The sequence below is a fragment of the Hypanus sabinus genome, chromosome X2 (assembly GCF_030144855.1).
Source record: "Hypanus sabinus isolate sHypSab1 chromosome X2, sHypSab1.hap1, whole genome shotgun sequence".
NCBI classification, from domain to species: Eukaryota; Metazoa; Chordata; class Chondrichthyes; order Myliobatiformes; family Dasyatidae; genus Hypanus; species Hypanus sabinus.
In genome coordinates, this window is record NC_082739.1 from 30,164,404 (window position 1) to 30,185,562 (window position 21,159).

Sequence of the window (21,159 nt, forward strand, 5' to 3'; positions counted from 1 at the left end):
CCAATTCAATAAAATGGATCTTCTAGCCATTAATGTAACAAATGCAATCATCCAACGAACTGAAGAGGATAAATAACTATGTTCCACCATTGGTAAGCCAAAAATTGCAGTAATAGGATGAGGATTTAAATCAGTACGCAAATCTGTTGAAATAATATCAAAAACATCTGTCCAATATTTCTCCAAAGGAGGGAAAAACCAGAACATATGAGTCAAAGAAGCTACCTCAGAATGACATCTATCACAGAAAGGATTTATATGGGAGTAAAAGTGAGCTAGCTTGTCTTTAGATATGCACCACTTTAAATTGTATCAATGGATGTCTAGCAAATATAGAGGAGTTAACCAATTGGAGAATTTTCTCTCATTTGTCTGTAGGTGAAGTAAGTTGAAGTTCCCTTTCCCATTCAATCTTAATTTTATCTGATATACCTGGCTGTATTTTCATAATCATATCATAAATAGTTGCTATTAAACCCTTCTGATAAGGGTTTACCTAAACTTTTTATATGATATCAGTTGGATATGAATTCGGAAAAGTATGTAACATATTATTCAAAAAGTTTCTAATTTCTAAGTATCTAAAAAATTGTGACCTGGGCAGATTATCGTTATTAGACAACAGATCAAAAGACATGAAACAGTTATCCAAGAATAAATCACAAATACATGTTATACCCTTCGTCTTCCATACCAAAAGGCTTGATCCATAACAGAGGGTTGCAAAAAGAAACTTATATATTAGAGCTTGATAGAATAAATTTGTTCAAGCCAAAATATTTATGAAATTGAAACCATATTCGTAGTGTAAATTTAATTATTGTATTAGCCATTTAAAAAGAACAAAGGTCCCTAAAATAGAAATCAAATAGAAGCGAGGTTCCTAAAATAGAAATCAATGAAAACCCTTGTACAGATTTACATTCAAGGTTTACCCATTGTGGACTTCGAATTATATCCACATCCTGTGTCCAAAATATTAAATATTGAATATTAATTGCCCAGTAATAAGATCTTAAATTCAGCAATGCCAAACCACCATCCTTTTGAGACTTCTGTAAATATTTTTTTACTTAACCTGGGATTTTTATTCTGCCATATATATGAAGAAATTTTTAGAGTCAATGATATCAAAAAAGGATTTAGAAATAAAAATTGGTAGCGCTTGAAATAAATATAAAAATTTAGGTAAAATAATCATCTTAACAGCATTGATTCGACCAATCAATGGTTAAGACAATGGGGACCATTTAGTAAGCAATAATTTAACCTGATCAAATAAAGGTAAAAAAATTGACCTTAAATAAATCCTTAAGCTTCTTAGTAATTTTAACACGCAAATAAATAAAATAATCTGTAACCAAGCTGAATGGTGAACATTTATGAATTGGAACCTGCATATTTAATGGGAAGAGTTCACTGTTATTAAGATTCAGTTTGTAGCCAGAAAAGCTACTAAACTGAGCAAGCAGAGATATAACTGCAGGAATGGATTTCTCAGGGTTAGAGATATATAGTAACAGGTCATCTGCATATAATGATAGCTTGTATGTCCCATTCCCATGAGTAATGCCAAATATATTGGGTGAGTCACAAATAGCAATAGCTAAAGGTTCCAAAGCAATATTGAATAATAAAGAGCTAAGAGGACAACCTTGCCTAGTGCTGCAAAACAACTGAAAAAAGGGAGATTTTTGATTATTGGTAAATACCGAAGCCGAAGGGGTATGGTATATCAATTTAATTCAAGATATAAATTTTGGACTAAAATTAAATTTCTCAAGTGTACTGAGTAAATATGGCCATTCAACTCTGTCAGACGTTTTCTCAGCATCCAGTGAAATGACACATTCTGAAGTTCTGGATGAGGGAGTGTAAACTATGTTAATTAATCTCCTAATATTAAAAGACGGTTAACAATTTTTAATAAATCCAGTCTGTTCGACAGAAGTAATTTGAGGCAATATATTCTCCAATCTAGTTGCCAATATTTTATTTTTTTTAAATTTTTTAATTGAATTTTCAAATAGGTTATAGAAGGAAAAAAATTATAAAAAACATTATCAACCCTTCCCCCCTCCCCTTAACCCCTCCCCCCTAACATATCCCTGTAGAAAGAGAAAAAACGAAAGAAGAAATAAGAAAGAAAGAATGCCTGGATATCGGAAGATCCCCACATGCTCCATGGAGTTCATAATGGCTTTAGTATTTATATTTCTTTCTTTCCCCAGATAACCAATAATTTTATCTTTGGAGCACCTATATATTTAATCTTATCTTTTGTAAATAAGGGTGCCAAATTTTCAGAAATATTTCATATTTATCTCTTAAATTATAAGTAATTTTTTTCAAGTGGAATGCAGCTAAAAATTTCATTCTTCCAACGATCTGTACTTAAGTATGAATCCGATTTCCAAGTAACTGCAATAGCCTTTTTGGCCACTGCCAATGCAATTTTTATGCATTCTTTCTGATATTTATTCAGTTTGGATTTCAGTTGCCAATATTTTAGAAAAAATCTTGGAATCCATATTCAGCAAGAATATAGGCCTATATGGTGCACATTCAGTAGGATCCTTATCTTTTTTAAGAATTAGAGAAATAGAGGCTTCGTAAAAAGATTGCGGTAATTTACCTATAGTTAATGCACCCTTAAAGATTCTACAAAACCAAGGAGAAAGTATAGTAGAAAATATAGAGAGTTGTGCAGGTGTGGAATGCACTACCTCGGAAGACGGTGGAGGCCAATTCTCTGGATGCTTTCAAGAAGGAGCTAGATAGATATCTGATGGATAGGGGAATCAAGGGATATGGGGACAAGGCAGGGACTGGGTATTGATAGTGAATGATCAGCCATGATCTCAGAATGGCGGTGCAGACTCGAGGGGCCGAATGGTCTACTTCTGCACCTATTGTCTATTGTCTATAAAAGGATTTTAAAAATTCTACTGTGTAACCATCCGGACCAGGTGCTTTACTTGAATTCATCGAAAAAATAGCCTCCTTTATTTCTTCTTCCGTAATAGGTACATCTAATGTTAAACACTCATTGGGTGATAATTTCAGAATATTCAATTTCCTTAAAAATTCATACATTATAGTGGGGTCATCAGGAGATTCTGATTGATATAAAAAAGTATAAAATTCTCGAAAAGATTTATCTCATTATGATCAACTGTCAAGAGTATCATCTCGTTTACGAATCTTGATAAACTGCTTCGGTTAAATGCCAGATTTCAATTGATTAGCCAGTAATTTGCCAGATTTATCACCATGTATTTAAAACAGGCTCCTAGTTTTAATTAATTGATTTTCAATCGAGGATGGCAATAGACTATACTCCATTTGAAATTTGACTCTCTTTTTACAAAGCTCCTTACTAGGAGCAATAGAATATTTCTTATCAATTTCTTTAATCTTGTCAACCAGCATAAGTATTTCATTATTAATTTGGTTTTTTCAATTACAGCAGAATACAAAATAATTTGTCCACGGATATATGCTTTAAAAGAGTCCCATAATACACTGGAAATTTCTTCAATAAAATTTGTTGAAAAGAAAAAAAATCAATCTGTCCCTGAATAAAATTAACAGTCGGAGTCATAAAACAGAATAGAATTGAACAGCCATTGTGTAGTACTAGAAAATGTACCCGTTATCTTGATAGATAGTTTCAAGGGCACATAGTTTCAAGGCCTCTACTTAATTACTTTCAGAATGAAAAGATTAAAATTAAAAAGAGAAGAATCACTAAAGGAAAAAAAGCTTTTATCTAGACCTACCAGAAATACCTACTGCAGACCGCAAGCAAAGACCCTCAAATTATAAAAGTCCATATCTGTAAGCTAATTATTAGCTTTAAAAAAACAAAAACAGAGATGATTAAAAAAAGGTACGTTAATTAATCCGTAATAGACGAACGCTGATCCTCGAGAAACCTTTGAGTTTCACTTGGAGAATTAAACAATGGGCGAGAATTATCGGAAAGGACAATTCTCAAATGGGCTGGAAACAACAGAACTTGTTTAGAACCTTGTTGATGGAACTCAAACATCACCTGATCCAAACACACCCATTAGAAATTGAGAAAAGTATTCAATGTGATCACCCTTCTCGACATCTTCAGGAAGCCCGATTATCCGCAGGTTCTGTCTCCGAGATGAATTTTTAAGGTTGATAACTTTGGATTTATAAAGTTCGAACAATTGAGAGGTCGAAGATAGATTTTGTTCCAAGGTTTCAATCCTTAGATCTCTCTGGTGAGCGGTTTCATCGAGTTCTGAAATTCTTGCTTATTGTAGTTCAAATTCACATCTAAACGATTTAATATTGTCTTTAACCGTCTTTAAAACTCCTTCAAACGTGGAAAATCTTTGGCTGAGTTTTTCATTTAGAAGCTTCGACATTGTTTCAAAAGATGGAGGGATTTGCTTGGATGATTTAGAGTCACCTTTTTTTCCATTGCCGTCAGGGTCTTTCCCGTTTTTACCTTCTCGTGCTCTGGTATGCATTTCCAGCAAATTAAAATCATAGCTCAAAAATATGTCTGTGTTATAAACCCTTTAGTGTAGGTATAAATAAGGTAATTAAGAGTGGTTACGGGTAAAAGAAGTAAAAGGAATGGAGCGAAGCCAGATTGTGCCTCACACCATGAGCGCCTCCTGGAGAGTCTGAGAAAATGAATCTCAAGGTAGCATATGGTGACATATGTACTTTGATAATAAATTTACTTTGAACTTTGACCTTTTTAAATGTCTAATGTAAGTGGTGTGGTTAATTTGGGGTAACTTTGACTGCACCCTTTACAAAATGCTGGAAATATACAAAACAAAATATTGGAAATACTCAAGTGTTGCAGAAAGATGTTAGTGTTTCAATGACATTTCATCGGGATCTCGGCTGTTCTGAAGAAAGATAATTTTTCTGGAATATTGATGCCCTGTTTGCCAAAGTTCAGTGTTTCACAAGCCCTTCAAAGGTTTCAAAGGTACATTTAATGTCGGAGAAATGTATACAATATACATCGTGAAATGCTTTTTCTTTGCAACTGTCCATGAAAACAGAGGAGTGCCCCAAAGAATGAACAACAGTTAAATGTTAGAACCCCAAAGTTCCCCCCCAGCTCCCCCTCCCACACGTAAGGAGCAGCGAGCAACAATCCCCCACCCCGTCCCCCCCACCAGCAAAAAAAAAGCATCAGCACGTGCCACCATGCACTCAAGCGTGGCAAAGCAATAGCAAAGACACAGACTTGCAGTTACCCCAAAGACTTCACGTTTCACCTGGTATTCGACATACCACAGGTTTTCTCTCTCTCCCTAATAAGGGAGAAAGAGTTGTCTCTGTTCATTTCACAGCAAGAGGGGAGACATAATAAAGAATTCACTGGTTTATGATGTTATAAGTCCATTACATCGCTTTTTTTTGAGCTCTGTGCCCAAAGATCTCAGGTCTCTGGGCACACAGCTGCAGATATTCCGACTCCCCAGACGACACACAGGTCTCCTGCCGTGACACTGACCTTTGATCCGCCCATCTTCAGAGCCCCAAGATCCCAGGCCTCCAAAGTCAAGTTGAACTCTTAGACCGAGCCCTTATGAAACCTGGGGAGCAGGCCCCATTCTCACAAAGAACCGAAGTCAGCGTGCAATTCTAGGTCAGGGTCTTCAAAAGAACCCTAAAAGGGAAAAATAGATTTATTAAAGATGGAAATAGAGCTGTTTCCAAAGATGCAATAAAAGGAGTCGCTGTTTAGCGCCATAATCACTTCGTTCTGCCCCTCGCCTTTGAGGGAAATGCTGCATTTTTTTCTTGCTAAGCTACATTGAGCTTGTAAGCAAAGGCTGAAGCAACACCAAGGTAGGAAAATTAGAGTGAGATGTTGGTAACTGTGCCCACTTTAGGCACAAAGAACAAAGAAAATAAGAAAACTTTACCACAATTTCTCCAGGGAACAATTCAGTTGTAATTATCCATTTGATTTCTTCACCAACTCATACTCATCAAAGATGTGAGAAGAGCCATTTAAAGAAATAATTATTGAACTATGGGAAAGACAGATCTCAGCAGTGTATTGTCAAGGAGTATAGTCATTAGCTGCATACAGTCAACTTGTGTAACCTTAATTAAAGAACTTTCCTCTTATTCCTTTCATTTTACCTTCAAGTTTCTGTTGATTCCTATTCCTTTTTCCTTTTGTTTTATTTAAGTTTGCACTGCAGGCTTCACAGTTGCAGGCCTTGTTTTCTCAGTTTTACTGGATTAGTGGCTTACTAAGATGCTGCTGTATCCAAGCTTATCCCTTAATTCACAAAGGCACAAGGCTTTGGAGTTGGCTGCAAAGAAAATTCAAGCCAGAGCCAGCATCCATTCCAATTCCTGGAATATATACACTGGAGTTGGAACCAAATGCTACGAAAAGAATTCTTGCCACGTTCCCTCTCTTTGCTGAGATTTAAAGTCATGTTTATTGTTACATACACAAGCACCTGTGCAACGAAAAATGTATTTGTTGCAGCATCACAGCACGTAGCATCGTATAAGGAGCATTAATGAGAAAAACTAAAACATAAATCATGCATAATTTTCACAAGAAAGAACACAATTTGAACAAAATTAAGTCTGTCTTAGTGCAAAGTGATCAAAGTCATCAGAGTAATTAGGGTGCAGTTGGTTCAAAAACTGAATGGTTGAATGGGTGTAACTGTTCTGGAACCTGATGGTGTGGGACTTCAGACTTCTGTACCTCTTGCCTGCTGGAAGTTACAAGAAGGTGGCATATAATGTTAAAATTCTACAAGGCATTGGTAAGGCCAAATTTGGAATATTGTGTACAGTTCTGGTCACCGAATTGTAGGAAAGATATCAATAAATTAGAGAGAGTGCAGAGAGGATTTACTAGGATGTTACCGGGGTTTCAGCACTTAAGTTACAGAGAAAGGTTGAACAAGTTAGGTCTCTATTCATTGGAGCGTAGCAGGTTGAGGGGGGATTTGATCGAGGTATTTAAAATTTTGAGAGGGATAGATAGAATTGACGTGAATAGGCTGTTTCCATTGAGAGTAGGGGAGATTCAAACAAGAGGACATGATTTGAGAGTTAGGGGGCAGGTTTAAGGGAAACACGAGGGGGTATTTCTTTACTCAGAGAGTGATAAGCTGTGTGGAATGAGCTTCCTGTAGAAGTAGTAGAGGCCAGTTCAGTTGTGTCATTTAAGGTAAAATTGGATAGGTATATGGACAGGAAAGGAGTGGAGGGTTATGGGCTGAGTGCGGGTAGGTGGGACTAGGTGAAATTAAGAGTTCGGCACGGACTAGGAGGGCCGAGATGGCCTGTTTCCGTGCTGTGATTGTTATATGGTTATATGGCATGGATGGTGGGGATCTTTGAAAGATGGTGCCTTCTTAAGGCAGCACCTTCTGTACAATTGTGCTAGAAAATTTGTGAACCCTGTCGAATTCTCTCTATTTCTGCATAAATATGACCCAAAATGTGATCAGGTCTTCATGCAAGTCCTAAAACTAGATAAAAAGAACCCAATTAAATAACATAAAAGAACATTATTTGTTCATTTATTTATTGATAAAAATGGTTCAATATTACATGTATTTGTTGGAAAAAGTATGTGAACCGTTGCTTTCAGTAACTGGTGTGACCCACTTGTACAGCAATAAATTGATCCAAACATCTCCGGTAACTATTAATCAGTCCTGCACATCGGCTTGGAGAAATTTTAGGCCATTCTTCCTTACAAAACTGCTTCAGCTCTGGGCTGTTGGTGGGCTTCCTTGCATGAACTGTTTGCTTCAGGTCCTTCCAGAACATTTCTGTAGGATTAAGGTCAGGACTTTGACTTAGCCATTCCAAGACAAACATTTCCTTCTTGTTGCACTATTCTGTTGTTGATATACTAATTGTCTTGTTGCATTATCCAACTTCTATTAAGTTTCATGTGATGGACTGCTACCCTGAAATTCTCCAGTAAAGTGTCTTGATACATTTTGAATTCATTGTTCCCTCAGTGATTGCAAGTTGTCCAGGCCCCAAGGCAGCAAAGCAGCCCCAAACCATGATGCTCCCTCCAATATGCTTCACAGTTGGGATGAGGTTTTGGTGTTGGTGTGCTGTGCCCTTTTTCCTCCAAACATAGCAGTGTGCATTTCAGCCAGAAAGTTCAACTTTTGTCTCATCTGTCCACAGAACATTGTCCCAGAAGTGTTGCAGAACATCCAAGTGATCTTTTGAAAACTTGAGAAGTGCAGCAAAAAAATTTTTGGAGAGCAGTGGTTTCTTCCATGGTGTTCTTCCATGAACACCATTCTTGTCAAGTGTTTTTCTTATACTGAATACTTGAACAGAGGCTTCAGCAAGCTCTAGAGATTTTTGCAGGTCTTTTGCTATTACCCTTGGGTTCTTTTTCACCTCCTTCAGCATTGCACGTTGTGCTCTTGGTGTGATCTTTGCAAGATGCCCACTCCTAGGAAGAGTAGCAACAATACTGAGTTTCCTCCATTTGTAGACACTTTCTCTTACTGTGGACTGATAAATACTCAGGTCTTTGGAAATGCTTTTGTAGCCTTTTCTAGCTTCATGCATCTCTACAATTCTTCTAAGGTCCTCTGAAAGTTGTTTTGATAGAGGCATGGTGCACATAAACAGATCTTTCTTGAGAAGAGCAAGCTCTGTCAATAAGCTGCCTTTGTGTGTCTTTTTTTTAATATAGGGCAGGGCACCCCTACAACCTATACCTCCAATCTCATCTCATTGATTGGAACACCAAATCCATATAGCTTTTGTAGAAGGCATAACCCCAGAGGTTCACATACTTTTCTCAACAAATACATGTAATATTGGATCATTTTTCTTGATAAATAAATGAACAAGTTTAATGTTTTTTGTGTTCTTTATTGTGTTCTCTTTATCTAGTTTTAGGACACATGAAGATCTGATCACATTTTAGCTCATATTAATGCAGAAATAGAGAAAATTCCCCAGGGTTCACGAAGTTTCTAGCACTACTGTAGGTACTTCCAATGTTGAGGAGGGATATACCTGTGATGCGTTGAGCAGAGTCCACTCCTCTGATTCAGTTACAAAGGTTCTAGTTTCTCTCTGATATCTTACCCAGTCAAGAATAATTCATCTGGGAACCTTGCTGCATAGACTATTCAACTTTGGGAGACCATCACACTTAACATCTTTTTGGCCCTGAGAATGCATCCATTTACAAATCCAATAACTGGCAGCCTCCAATTGGTGACAGCGAACAAGAACTTTGGAATATTATGCCGGCAGATCTTACATGTTGTGAGTAATTGTAGGATAGTTAAGTTTTGGCAAATAAAGCTAGAAAAAAATGGAAATATTCAACAGGTCACACCGCATCTCTGGAGACAAAATCAGATAAAGATTATAAAAGCAAAGAGTAGCTTTATGTATCACATGTACAGTACACTGAAATACTGAAACTTACAATGAAATAAATCATTTGCATCAGTGGCCAATACCGTCTAAATATGTGCTGGGGGCAGTCTGCAAGTGTTGCCATTTTTCCGGTCCCACCAAAGCATGCCCCCAATTTACTAACCCTAACCCATATGTGGTTAGTAATTAGGAGGAAACTGGAGCACCCAGTGAAAACCCATGCAGTCACAGGAGTACATACAAACTCCTTATGGACAGTGGCAGGAATTGAACCCAGATCACTGATTGCTGGTGCTGTAATAGCATTAAGTAGCCACTGCGTCATCATGCCGCCAGTGTTCATGTTTCAGATGGAGAGCTCTTGATCAGATTTATTGACCTGAAACAATAATAGGTGCTGCCTGACCTGAGTGTTTCCAGCATCTGTAGTTCTTCGCATTTCATACAAGCAAAGCTGTGACTGTATTATACCGTCTTGTTTAAAACTTATATTGGCAAGACCAATTCTGTTTATATATCTGTGTTGCCATCTGCTCACTCTGATTCAGCTACATTTAATTGCACCATCACATGTCCCAACAATTAAAACGGAATCTGGAGGGCCAAAAGGGTCGATGGAATAACTTTGGTAAGGTCAAGGGAAATCCCAAGGCATTTTATACATGTATTAAAAGCTGAAGGTTAGCCAGGCAGAGGTAAGACAACTTGAGGAGGAAGCAGGGAATTTATGACTGGAACCAGAGTATTCACCATGTAGAAGTTTGGAAGATGCTGAAGTCATTGTGGAGTACATTAATATCCAAGGGTGTGTTGAGATCAATAAGGAGGTGGTGTTGGAGAGCATGAAGGTTGATAAGTCTCCAAGTCCTGATGGGATCTTTCCCAGGTTATTGAGAGAGGCAGAGGAGAAGATTGCTGGGCTCTTGACAGAGATCTTTATATTCTCACCTGCCAGTTTGTACTCTTCCACCTCCCCCACCTATTTATTCTGGCTTCTGCCCCTTACCTTTCCAGTTCTGATGAAGGGCCCAAAAACAGTGGTTGTTCATTCCTCTCCATAAATGCTGTCTGACTTGCTGAGTTTCTCTAGCATTTAGTGTTGTTGGCCAATGTTGTTCCTTTGTTTAAGAAAGGTTAAAGTTGATAATTCAGCAAATTATAGCCTAGTGAGTTTACATCCATGACATGGAAGCTATTGAAGGGAATTCTTAGATTTGCTCGCATTTGAAAAGCAGTTTATTAGGGATAGTCTGCATGGCTTTTTGAGCATAGGTGGTGTCTTCTGATTTAGGAGGTAAAGAAGGGGAATGATGAGGGTAGGGCAGTAGATGTTGTCTACATGAACTTCAGTAAACCATTTGACAAGGTCCTTCTTAGTAGGCTAATCCTGAAAATTCAGACTCATGGGATCCATGGTGATTTGGAAGATTAGATATGAAATTGGCTTGGCCATGGAAGATAGAGGGTCCTGTTGGAGGGCACATTTCTCTGACTGGAAGATGTTCCACAAGGGCACTTTGGGAGGTCAAATGTAAGCAGAAAGTATACAGTAAATGGCAGGACTCGTTGGAGCACTGATCTACATAAGGATCTTGGGGTACAAGTCCATAACTTCCTGAAAGTGACATAAGTAGATAGGGTGGTAAAGAAGGCATACCATATATTTGCCTTCATTGGCCAGGCATTGAGTATAGTCTGGAAATGATGTAGCTGCATAAAGTTCTAGTGGGGCTACATTTGGCATATTGTTTGCAATTCTGCTCACTGCTTTTTAGGAAGAATTGGAAATTTTGGAGAAGGCGCAGAAGAGGTTCACCCAGGATATTGCTCGGATTAGAGATGAGAATCATTAAGAGTGGTTGAACAAACTTGGATTGTTTTCTCTGGAGCATTGGAGGCTGATGGGAGCCCTCATGGAAGTTTATAAGATCATAAGAGCCATAGATAGGATGATCAGAATCTTTCTGCCATGATGGAAGTGTTAAATATAGAGCTGTAAAGTGAGGGGGGTAAGTTTAAAGGAGATGTTTGAGGCAGCTTTTTCACCCTAAGAACGTAGGTGCCTGGAACAGGCTACCGGGGCTAATGAAGGGAATTCCTATGGTGATGTTTAAGAGGATTTCAATGAAAGTATGATCAGGCAATTAATGAAGGGATATGGATCAAGTGCACACAGATGGTTAGCATCATGGTTGACATGAATGTTGAGGGCTGAATAGCCTATAGCTGTACTATACTGTTTTATGTTGTTATATCTGCCCCATCCTGTTCGATGACCCCACCTGTCTCCCCAATCTGCAGTGCTTAATCTCGTGATAGTTACCAATTCTGAATCTGGGGTTCTGACTTCCTTATCTCTGAATCCTGTCTGTTCTTTCTGTTCCCTTCTCTGCAGCTGTGCAATTATCAGGGTATACTCCTTGGCTCCTACCCAATCCACTTCTCTTTTGTGTATCCTAGTATCTCAGACCTTTCCCTTTCACACTCCTTGGTCCCAGCACAACCCTGTCCCTGCACTAATTGCGCCCCTTCTGATCCCTGACTCTTTCTGCATCTCCTTGCTCTGTGTAACCCATCCCTCCTCCCAATGCTGCAGTCTTAGCACCACCCCCTTCTTTCCCCACAGTTTCCTCTGGCCTTCCATATGTTCTCTTTGCATCTCCCTGGCTCTCTCATTGTCCTCCATGCTCACCCACTCTCTCCCCCTTACTGTCTCATCCCTTTTCATCTTCCATCACACATCACCTGTCTGTCAATCTCACTGTCTCCTCTATGACCTTTGCCATTTCTCCTTATTCTCTTTATTTTTTCCTCTTCTCTGAGTGTGATCCTCGTTCACCATTTGGTCTTTGTTATTTGTATTCTTGCTTTAGTCTTTGGTGCACCTTGGATTCCTGCTATGTCTGCTGTCCTAGCTTTGATCTGTGCTCACGTTGTTTCCTCATTATGATTTGTGATCATAATCCCTGCTTTACTTTCATTTTGTGTCTGAAAGTCTAGCCCCAGCCTGGTTATGTTTTCTCCATTCCAGTCACGCAATTCCTTTTAGTTCTATTTTCCCAGATGTGTGTGCCGTTATGTATTTAGAGAATGTATCGTATTCAGTGAATGCTGAAACATTCCAGGGATGGAAAAATGCCCAATCTCAGTCTGCAGAAAGTTTCCTTTCACATTCTGGTGTTTATGGGAGGAGGTGGCCCTTCATATTTCCATTTGCTAATGGAGCTTTGATTTCATTAGTAAGCCTCACTTCTTACCTGTTATGGGCAGGAAGATAGTTTTAATCATTTCATTTTGTTAACATTTGGTTGCAGTTTTGAACTTTGCTTATTTCACGGTGTCTGCTTTGATAATTTTTCTTTTATTTTCACAGACAGTTACCCAAATGCTGATGGCGTATCTTGCCAGGCTTACTGTCATAGCTGATAATAAGATCAACTGTGGGCCTGCTCTCACATGGATGGAGGTATGGACTCTGGTTTTGCACCCTGCTGTTAAATGTTACCTAGGAGGCTTCAAAAAGTGATTTAAATGTTTGAATTACCTACCAAGCAAAGGAGCATTTTCAGGGAGAGAAGCAGGGTTGTGGATTGATGATATTTTATTAAAAAGTGGGTGCTTAAAAAAACAATGTTTTGTTAAGGGTACTTCAGTGTTAATATAACCTCATAGAAACAAGATGTCTCCTTGAGCTGTTCTGCCATTTGATTAGTCAATGAATGCTATATATCTTAATTTGATTTGCCAATTTTGCACCAATCTCTGAAATGTTTAAATATGTTGTTACTAAAGGAGGCTGTTCAGCCCATTGTGCTTGTTTTGGTTTTAAACCATATGTACCATTAATTAACATTTCCATTGGTCAAAATAGAAAAACACTTTACAAGTAACATGTCATAAACATGCAAATCCTGGCACCTTTCTAATGGAATTAAATTCGGCATGCCATTCAAGTTCCTTTCCCTAGTCTTGCGATGAGACAACACTTTTAAAACATTGACTAAATCAGTAATCAGCCTACGCACAAGTTCAGTGAAAGTACACCAAGCTTACCACATTGACCAGGCCAATCTTGGATTCTGTCATAAGAATATAAGATTCAAGATTGTTTAATGTCATTTCCTGTATAGTAGTGTAAAGGAGAATGAAATGTTACTTCAGATCTGATGCAGCCCAAAAAAAATAGATAAACAACACAAGACAAGGGATATGGTTGTAGTTTCCATTCCTGTGCTGCAAATATAAAGAGGGATTTCTCCTCAACTAAATAACCATCTCCTTTGTGTTGTTGACATTGAGGAAAAGGTTATCTGCCTGGCACCAGACTTCGAGCCCTTTTATCTCTTCATAAGAAACAGGAGCAGGATTCGGCCATCTGGCCCATTGAGCTGCCCTACCATTCAATTAGATCATGGCTCATCTGGCTGTGAACTCAGGTCATCTGACCTGCCTTTCCACCATAACCCTTAATTCCCCTGCTGTGCAAAAATCTATCCAACCGTGTCTAAAGTATATTTAATGACGTAGCCTCTGCTGCTTCAATTCCACAGATTCACTCACTACTCTCTGGGATAAGCAGTTTCTCCTTCTCTCCATCCTAAATCTATTCGCCCAGATCTTGAGGCTATGTACCCTAGTTCTGATCTCACTTGCCAGTGAAACAACCTCCCTGCCTCTATCCTATCTATCCCATTCATAATTTTATATGGTTGTATAACCTCCCCTCTCTTCCAGTGAGTATAGTACAAGGCAACTCCCTTCATAGGCTAACCCCTCTCATCTCTAGAATCAACCTGGTGAACCTCCTCTGCACCATCTCCCAAGCCGATATATCTTTCCTCAAGTTAGAAGGTCAGAACTGCACATAGCATTCCGTGTACAGTCTCATCAGTACCCTGTGCAGTTGTAGCATAACCTTTCTGCTCTGAAGTTCAATCCTTTCAGCAGTGAAGGCCAACATTGCATTTGCCACCTTGCTAACCTGTTGTACCTGCAAATCAACCATATGATATTCATACACAAACACTCCCAAATCCCTCTACGCAACAGCATTCTGCAATCTTTTACCATTTAAATAATAATCAGATCTTCTATTTTCCTTTCCAAAGTTGTTTATATCAAAGTTGTACTCCATCTGCTGGATCCTTGCCCACTCACTTAGCTTACCTTTATCTCTCAACAGACTCTCCACATCCTCTGCACAATTTGCTTTTCCACTCAATTTTGTGTCATCAGCAAACTTCTACACTTGTCTCCACTTCCAAAACATTAATGTACATCGTGAATAGTTGTGGGGCCAGTACCAATTCCTCTGCCACTCTGCTCAGCACTGACTTGCCAACACCCACTTATTTGAACTCTCTGTCTTTTATTGGTTAACCACTACTGTACCCATGCTAATACATTGCCCCCAACTCCGTGCAGTCTTTTTTGTGGTACCTTATCAAACTCCTTCTGGAAATACTACATCCACTTGTTCCCCTCCATCCACTGCACTGATTATATTGCCAAACTACTCCAGTAAGCTTGTCAAGGACCTGCCCTTCATAAATCCATACTGCAATCACATTAGTTTATCTTAATTTATTAACAGGATTTGGACATCACTGATATGTACACCCAATCACCATCCTAGAGAGCACAACTGATGAAAAACTAAATTAGGCCATTACATATACAAGAACAGCTCCCTTAATGAGGGATATAGCAAGACCTTTCAACCACCTGCAAGGTACAGGTCAGGATGGACTACTGCCAAGTTGCCTTGAAAACTATAATAACAACAACACCCAAGCTTGACACTTTCCAGGATAATCTAATCTCCTTGATTGTAATCACTTAAACGTGACTACCATTCACTTGTTCCACAAAACCAGCGTGTGGCTGCAGTGTAAACTATCTACAGTTTGCTCCAGGAAACTCAGTACAATGCTACAGTTTAGCAGGTACTGATAAAGCGGCCTTGTTAAGTTGTTGCAGTACATTATGTAGATGGTATGGACTGTAGCTTCAAGGCAGTGGTTGTACAGTGAGTCAGTATTTAGGAGAGTGAGTGTGATCTTAATCAAGCAACCAGCTTTGGCCACAGGAGACTGCAGATGCTGGAATTTGGAGCAAAATGAGCTTTGGAGGAGCCCAACAGGTCAATCAGCATCTGTGGAGGGAAGTAGACAGTTAATATTTCAGGTCGAGACCCTTCATCTGGACCGAAAGAGGTGAGGGAGCGGGTGGACAGGAATTGACAAGTGCTAGGTACCTATGAAAATTTAATTTTCACAGTGAGGATGGGATTTTGTCTTCATGAGGACTGCGTGATGGTCAGTACGTTGAAAATTGAACTGAGTAGCTTTCTTTCTCATGTTAGTTCCCTCACTGCCTGTCGCAGGCAGTCTGGCAGCAATGTCCCAATGGAAGTTGAAGTCCCCCACCCAGAATATGCTCTGCACCTTTGCCATTCTCAGCACCTCCTCTAAGTGCCGCTCTACATAGAGGAGTGTCAATTCTACAGCTGAGCTGAGAAAGTACATGATAATCAGCAGAAGGGTTCTTTGTTCAAGTTTAATTTGATGCTCTGGCATTTCATGGGATCTGGAATTGATGTTGAGGACTCCCAGGGAATTTCCCTCCAGACTGTGTACCACTGCCCTGTCACCTCTACCGGCTGCATCCTGCCAGAGCACACCAATGTGATGACGTCTCGGTTGTTGACTGCAAGATAGAATTCCATAAATATGACAGTTTCCAGGATCTGTATGACTGTCCATGAGGCAACTCTCCCAAATTGACACAAGAGCTTGCAGAGCTGACAGGCAGTTTTTGTCCTTATCATTTTCAGTACCTATATTCCAGGTGATCCATCTAGTTTTATTTCCTTATGTCTTTCAAGCAGTTTTTATTACAATTGACTGGTTTTCTAGGCCATCTCAGAGGACAGTTACAAGCCAACCACACTGTTGTGGAATCTCACGTAGGCTAGAGCAGGTAAGAACGTCAAATTTCCTTCCCTACAGGACATGAGTGAACTAATTACAACCATTCATGTTCTCCTGTGACTCCATGGAACTTTAACAAGGACAGGAAATGGCTGATTATTTTGTTAAAATTCACCATTTGAGCCCAGCAGCTCTGACTTCACTTGAACTTTCCCATTGTTAACAAACCTGTGATTCATTGTCTCAACTTAAACACTTGAGCCTCTGATCTAGCCAGCATGACCAATATCTGCTGGTTAGCTCGTGGCCTGGTCTTCAGCTTGCGGAAGGAATTGCTTTCATGAAAAGAATATTTGTGATCTTGTTGGAGTAACAAACATTTCTTTGGGTATTTTTGCTTTAATATGTTTGGACTTCATGTTCTTTAACATGTCATTCTTTTTATGTAGCTTATAGTTGTCTGCTGTTATCTCTTGTATCTTGATGAATGCTGAACAATTGCTGAATGTTCTCACAGATAGATAACAAAGGGAACCATCTACTGGTGCACGAAGAGTCCTCCATTAATGTTCCAGCCATTGCCGCTGCACACGTGATTAAGCGATACATCGCGCAGGCTGCAGATGAGCTGTCCTTTGAGGTAGGTTATCATCTAATAACCTCGAACAATAGTTCAAACAAATGAGCAACATTACATTGTGGCTGTTGAACTTAATCCCTCAATCCCCCAACTAATGAAGGCCAGCACACTATACACCTTTTTAACAGTCCTTTCAACGTGTGTGGCAACTTCGAGGGATCTATTGACCTGAACCCCAAGTATCCTCGGCTCTTCCACATTACTAAGTGTATAGTTTTAGGAAAGGTGGTTGCTATTTAGTACAGAGTTAAGGATGCATTTCATTCTGTTGTTGCAAACCTTGGGAGTTATGTATCCCAGAGTGATGTGGATGCCAAGTCATTAAGTACGTCCAACGTAGAGACAAATCTTTGACACCCAGGGAAATCAAAGGAACTGTCAGCAACATGAAGTTAAGGCCAAAGGTGAGATCAGGTGTGATTTTAGTGAATGGTGGAACAAGTTGAAGGGTTATTCAGGCCACGCCTGCACCTATATTTAATGTAATTTGCTCCTTCTGCCAGTTCTTGATGTTCTTGGAGGAGGGGTGTGAGGCAGAGGATTGTTGAAATGGCTTGGCGTGCTGGAGCTTCATTGTCCATGCCTGTGATCATTTGTTGATGAATGTCCAAGATGTGGATCATGGCTCCTTCCACTGTCTCATTGTTGGCAAAGAATACTATGAACTGCTATTAGCATGCAGTATTATAAAAGTATCCTACTTCAAGTTAGTCACTGTGCATTACCAGGGACCAGACTGACTCTTCCAAACAAAACTGACTCTTGCAAACAAAATAATCTAGACTCTGGATACTATTCATATTTCTTAATTTTATGTTCTGTACTCCTCTATAGACTGTGATTCTTGTGCTTTCTCAGTGGCTTGAGAATTTTAACTCTCATCCTAAGTGGTGCATTTTCATAATTGTACAAATATGTTCGCATTTCCTTGTGTTCAGTACTTGACAGGATTTGACACTTTAAGTTTCAATTGTCAAGAAATGCTTTATTAAAATAGAAGAGTAATGTCAAGTGTGCTTTTGAAGCTGCAGGAAGGTTTACTGAAGCCTTGTTTATTCAACATTTCTAGGTTGGGGATATTGTGTCTGTTATTGACATGCCTCCCAAGGAAGATACCACATGGTGGAGGGGAAAACATGGGTTTCAGGTAAGGGCATCGTGTGTTAGTGAATGGGCAGTGAACTGACATTCTGTGTTAGTTGGCTTGCTTTTGCCAAATATTTTTATGGTAAGTTTGAATTAAGTGTAATGTTAAGTTATGTATGAGCTAATTTATTCTGGTGAATGAATACAATTCAAGTGAATGTGTGCATAGCCTCGAGTCAACAGATTGTACTCTCTGCCCAAAATGCATACACTTTTTCCCAATGCTGCATGCATTCTTTTTGCTTCTTTTATTCATCATTTTTTATAAATGCTAGAATAGATTAAATCTATCAAAACTTATGTTGCATATTTCTTTGCAAATGTAATGCTGCTGCTTTATTGTGAAATTTTGTTGTCTATTTATCATCTGCTGTAAAAGCAATACAGTTGGCCCTCCTTATCCGCGAGCGATTGGTTCCGGGACCCCTCGCGGGTGCTCAAGTCCCTTATTCAACCCATCTCAATGCGGTGGACCTTAGGACCCAGCGGAACCCCAGACCTTATTTAACCTGTCTCAGTGCGGTGGACATTAGGACCTGGCGGCGGAGCTCTGAATCCGCAGTGTTTCTGTATACAAAAATAATCATGATCAAGATGGAAAATAAAGTGATTGGAAAGAGGTGAAACGCCATCGGTTGTTGTAAAAGCGTTAAGCTATGTCGGTCAACGATCGGAACAATTTTAAAGGATAAAGTGAGAAAGGCCCTGCCCTGATGAAAGCTACAATTATTACTGAGCAATGCACTGGTTTAATTATTGGGTTTTGGGTTTTTGATCCTCCACATCAACCTGGCACATTCCCAGCGCTGAAACATACGTTCTCAAGTGTTTTATATGCATAGAAAGGTAAAATATATACTATATACTAAGATAAAAGTTTGACTAACTGACGCTAAATAATACCGGATATGCCTGTTCCGACTTACATAGTAAGAGAACTTCCGATTTTTTTTGATCCTGATCCACGATAACCCACGCACATCCTCCCGTATACTTCAGATCATTTCTAGATTACTTTTAATACCTAACACAATGTAAATGCTATGTAAAATAGTTGTTATACTGCATTGTTTAGGGAGTAATGACAAGAAAAAAAGTCTGTACATGCTCAAACAACAAGTGCTGGAAGAGCACTTCCGGGTTTTCTCGATTCGCGGTTAGTTGAATTTGCGGATGTGGAACTCGCAGATAAGGAGCCGACTGTATATATTACACATGAAATATTTTTGGCAGCTCTATTACTGAGAGTTACAACTAAAATCTTTGTCATGAGTAGAATAACTGTTGTATTCAATTTATCCTTAATAGAATCATAGAGTCATATAGTAAGGAAACCGACCATTTGGCCATCACGTCTATATCATCCATTTGGTTGCCGGCTATATTAATCCCATCTCCCAGCACATGGCCACATCATTCAACAGCTAGGTGATTTAAGTGCTTGTCCAGACACTTCGGAAATGCTGTCAGCAACTCTGTTTCCACCACTTTCTCCAGATATGCGTACCAGCTACGCACTCTCAGGGTGAAAAGATCTCACATCAAATCCCCTTACTCTAAAGCTGTTTTCTAATTTTATCTTCCCTTGATCTGGGGAAAAGTTTTGTGCAGTCTATACCCCTCATAAGTATCTACACCTCACTATGCCCCTCTGAACGCCACTGTTCACCTCACTATGCCCCTCTGAACAGATCCTGTCTCTTCTTGTAACTGAACTGCTGCATCCTGGTGCCTCTTCTCTGCACCCTCTCAGCACCATCCTATCCTTCCTAGTGTAAAGAGGGTTTCTTCTTTTTGTTAACTAGCAGGAATGCTAATTTACTGATAACGAGAATGGTATTCCTTTGTAAACCAAATGGGGATTAATGTTCTTTCTTCTGAGTCTGTAAGCTTTTGTTGACGGGCTTTTGGGCAGATCGGCGCGAGGGGATCGAGAGAGAGGACGCACTGCTCTAAGCTGGGCGAGGATCGGACCCCAAAGGGGGGGTCCGAGGCCAGGAGATTCTCCGAGGAGGGGGGGGGGATGAAGCTAGATGTGCTTGGTTGACCACTCGGAGGGTCCTGAGCTGTTTGGAGAGTCAAGGAGTTCGGAGGGTCCTGAGCTGCGAGTCGAGGAGTTCGGAGGGGAGCGAATGGTGGCCAGAAGACTTCAGTAATTGAGCTCCAACGGTTGTGCACGAAGTGGTTTGGACTTTGATAAGTTTGGCACCTTTTCTTTAATTTTCTCTTCATATATACTGTATCGTTATTAATCACTTAGTTATAGTAACCTTTATAAATTGTACTCATTTAATCGCATATGGTGTACTATCTGTTTTTGGGCGAGGCGGGGACATCACACAGCATCCACACCAGCTGATTACCCAGTTTGGCGGGGCCGAAGGCTGCTCCCCCTAGACAAGAATGAGCTGAGCGAGCCTGAGGCGACCCAGGGGGTTACATTGTGGGGGCTCGTCCGGGATTGATTTCTGTGGAAGCTGTATGATCACCCTCTTTAAATTGTGTCTGCGGCGAAGAGCTGGTGTGCCTTTGTGGGTGTGCGATTGCTGGTTATCGCGGTGTGTGTGTTGGGTGGGGTGGTTGCTGTTGGCTGACGAAATGGTGGTGGGACCATGGGTTGTCCGTACTGTTTGGAGATTGAGGAGTGACAGGTTGGGATGTTTCAGCAGTGATGAGCTCCGCCCGGTTATTGGAATAATGTCCAGCCCTAAAGGGGCGGAGGCGTGGGCGGAGCGGACCCCTCAGTTGTTGGGTGAGTGGCAGTGCTTGGCTGAGGAAAAGCGACAGGGACGGGTTGAAAGTTTGAGTAGGCGGGCTGGTGACTTTGTTAGAACTGTCAGGCGCAATTACCTCGAAGTGACCGCTGCCAGTTCTGGGAAAGTGTGGGAAAATGCGTGTGGTTCGACTGGAAGTCAAATGCCGCAGCTGGGGGGCTTATTATATCTGTGGCAGGAGATTGGTGGGAAGTTTTTAGGGTATCCCTTTTTGCCTAGGGGGGCAGATAAATTGCTTGTGGTG

The 21,159-nt window shown here is 40.0% G+C and overlaps 1 protein-coding gene across 12 annotated transcripts in view; it reads left to right on the forward strand.

Moving 5' to 3' along the window:
* LOC132385221 (rho GTPase-activating protein 32-like) overlaps positions 1-21,159 on the forward strand; it is a 556,026-nt gene that overhangs the window by 406,364 nt on the left and 128,503 nt on the right. For 11 of the 12 annotated variants that reach the window (XM_059957165.1, XM_059957162.1, XM_059957163.1 and 8 more), the window contains 3 exons: positions 12,797-12,889; positions 16,873-16,995; positions 18,065-18,142. In XM_059957165.1, the coding sequence (XP_059813148.1) occupies positions 12,797-12,889; positions 16,873-16,995; positions 18,065-18,142 (294 nt within the window). The remainder of the gene's footprint in view (positions 1-12,796; positions 12,890-16,872; positions 16,996-18,064; positions 18,143-21,159) is intronic. The other variant, XM_059957166.1, reaches the window with a different exon arrangement.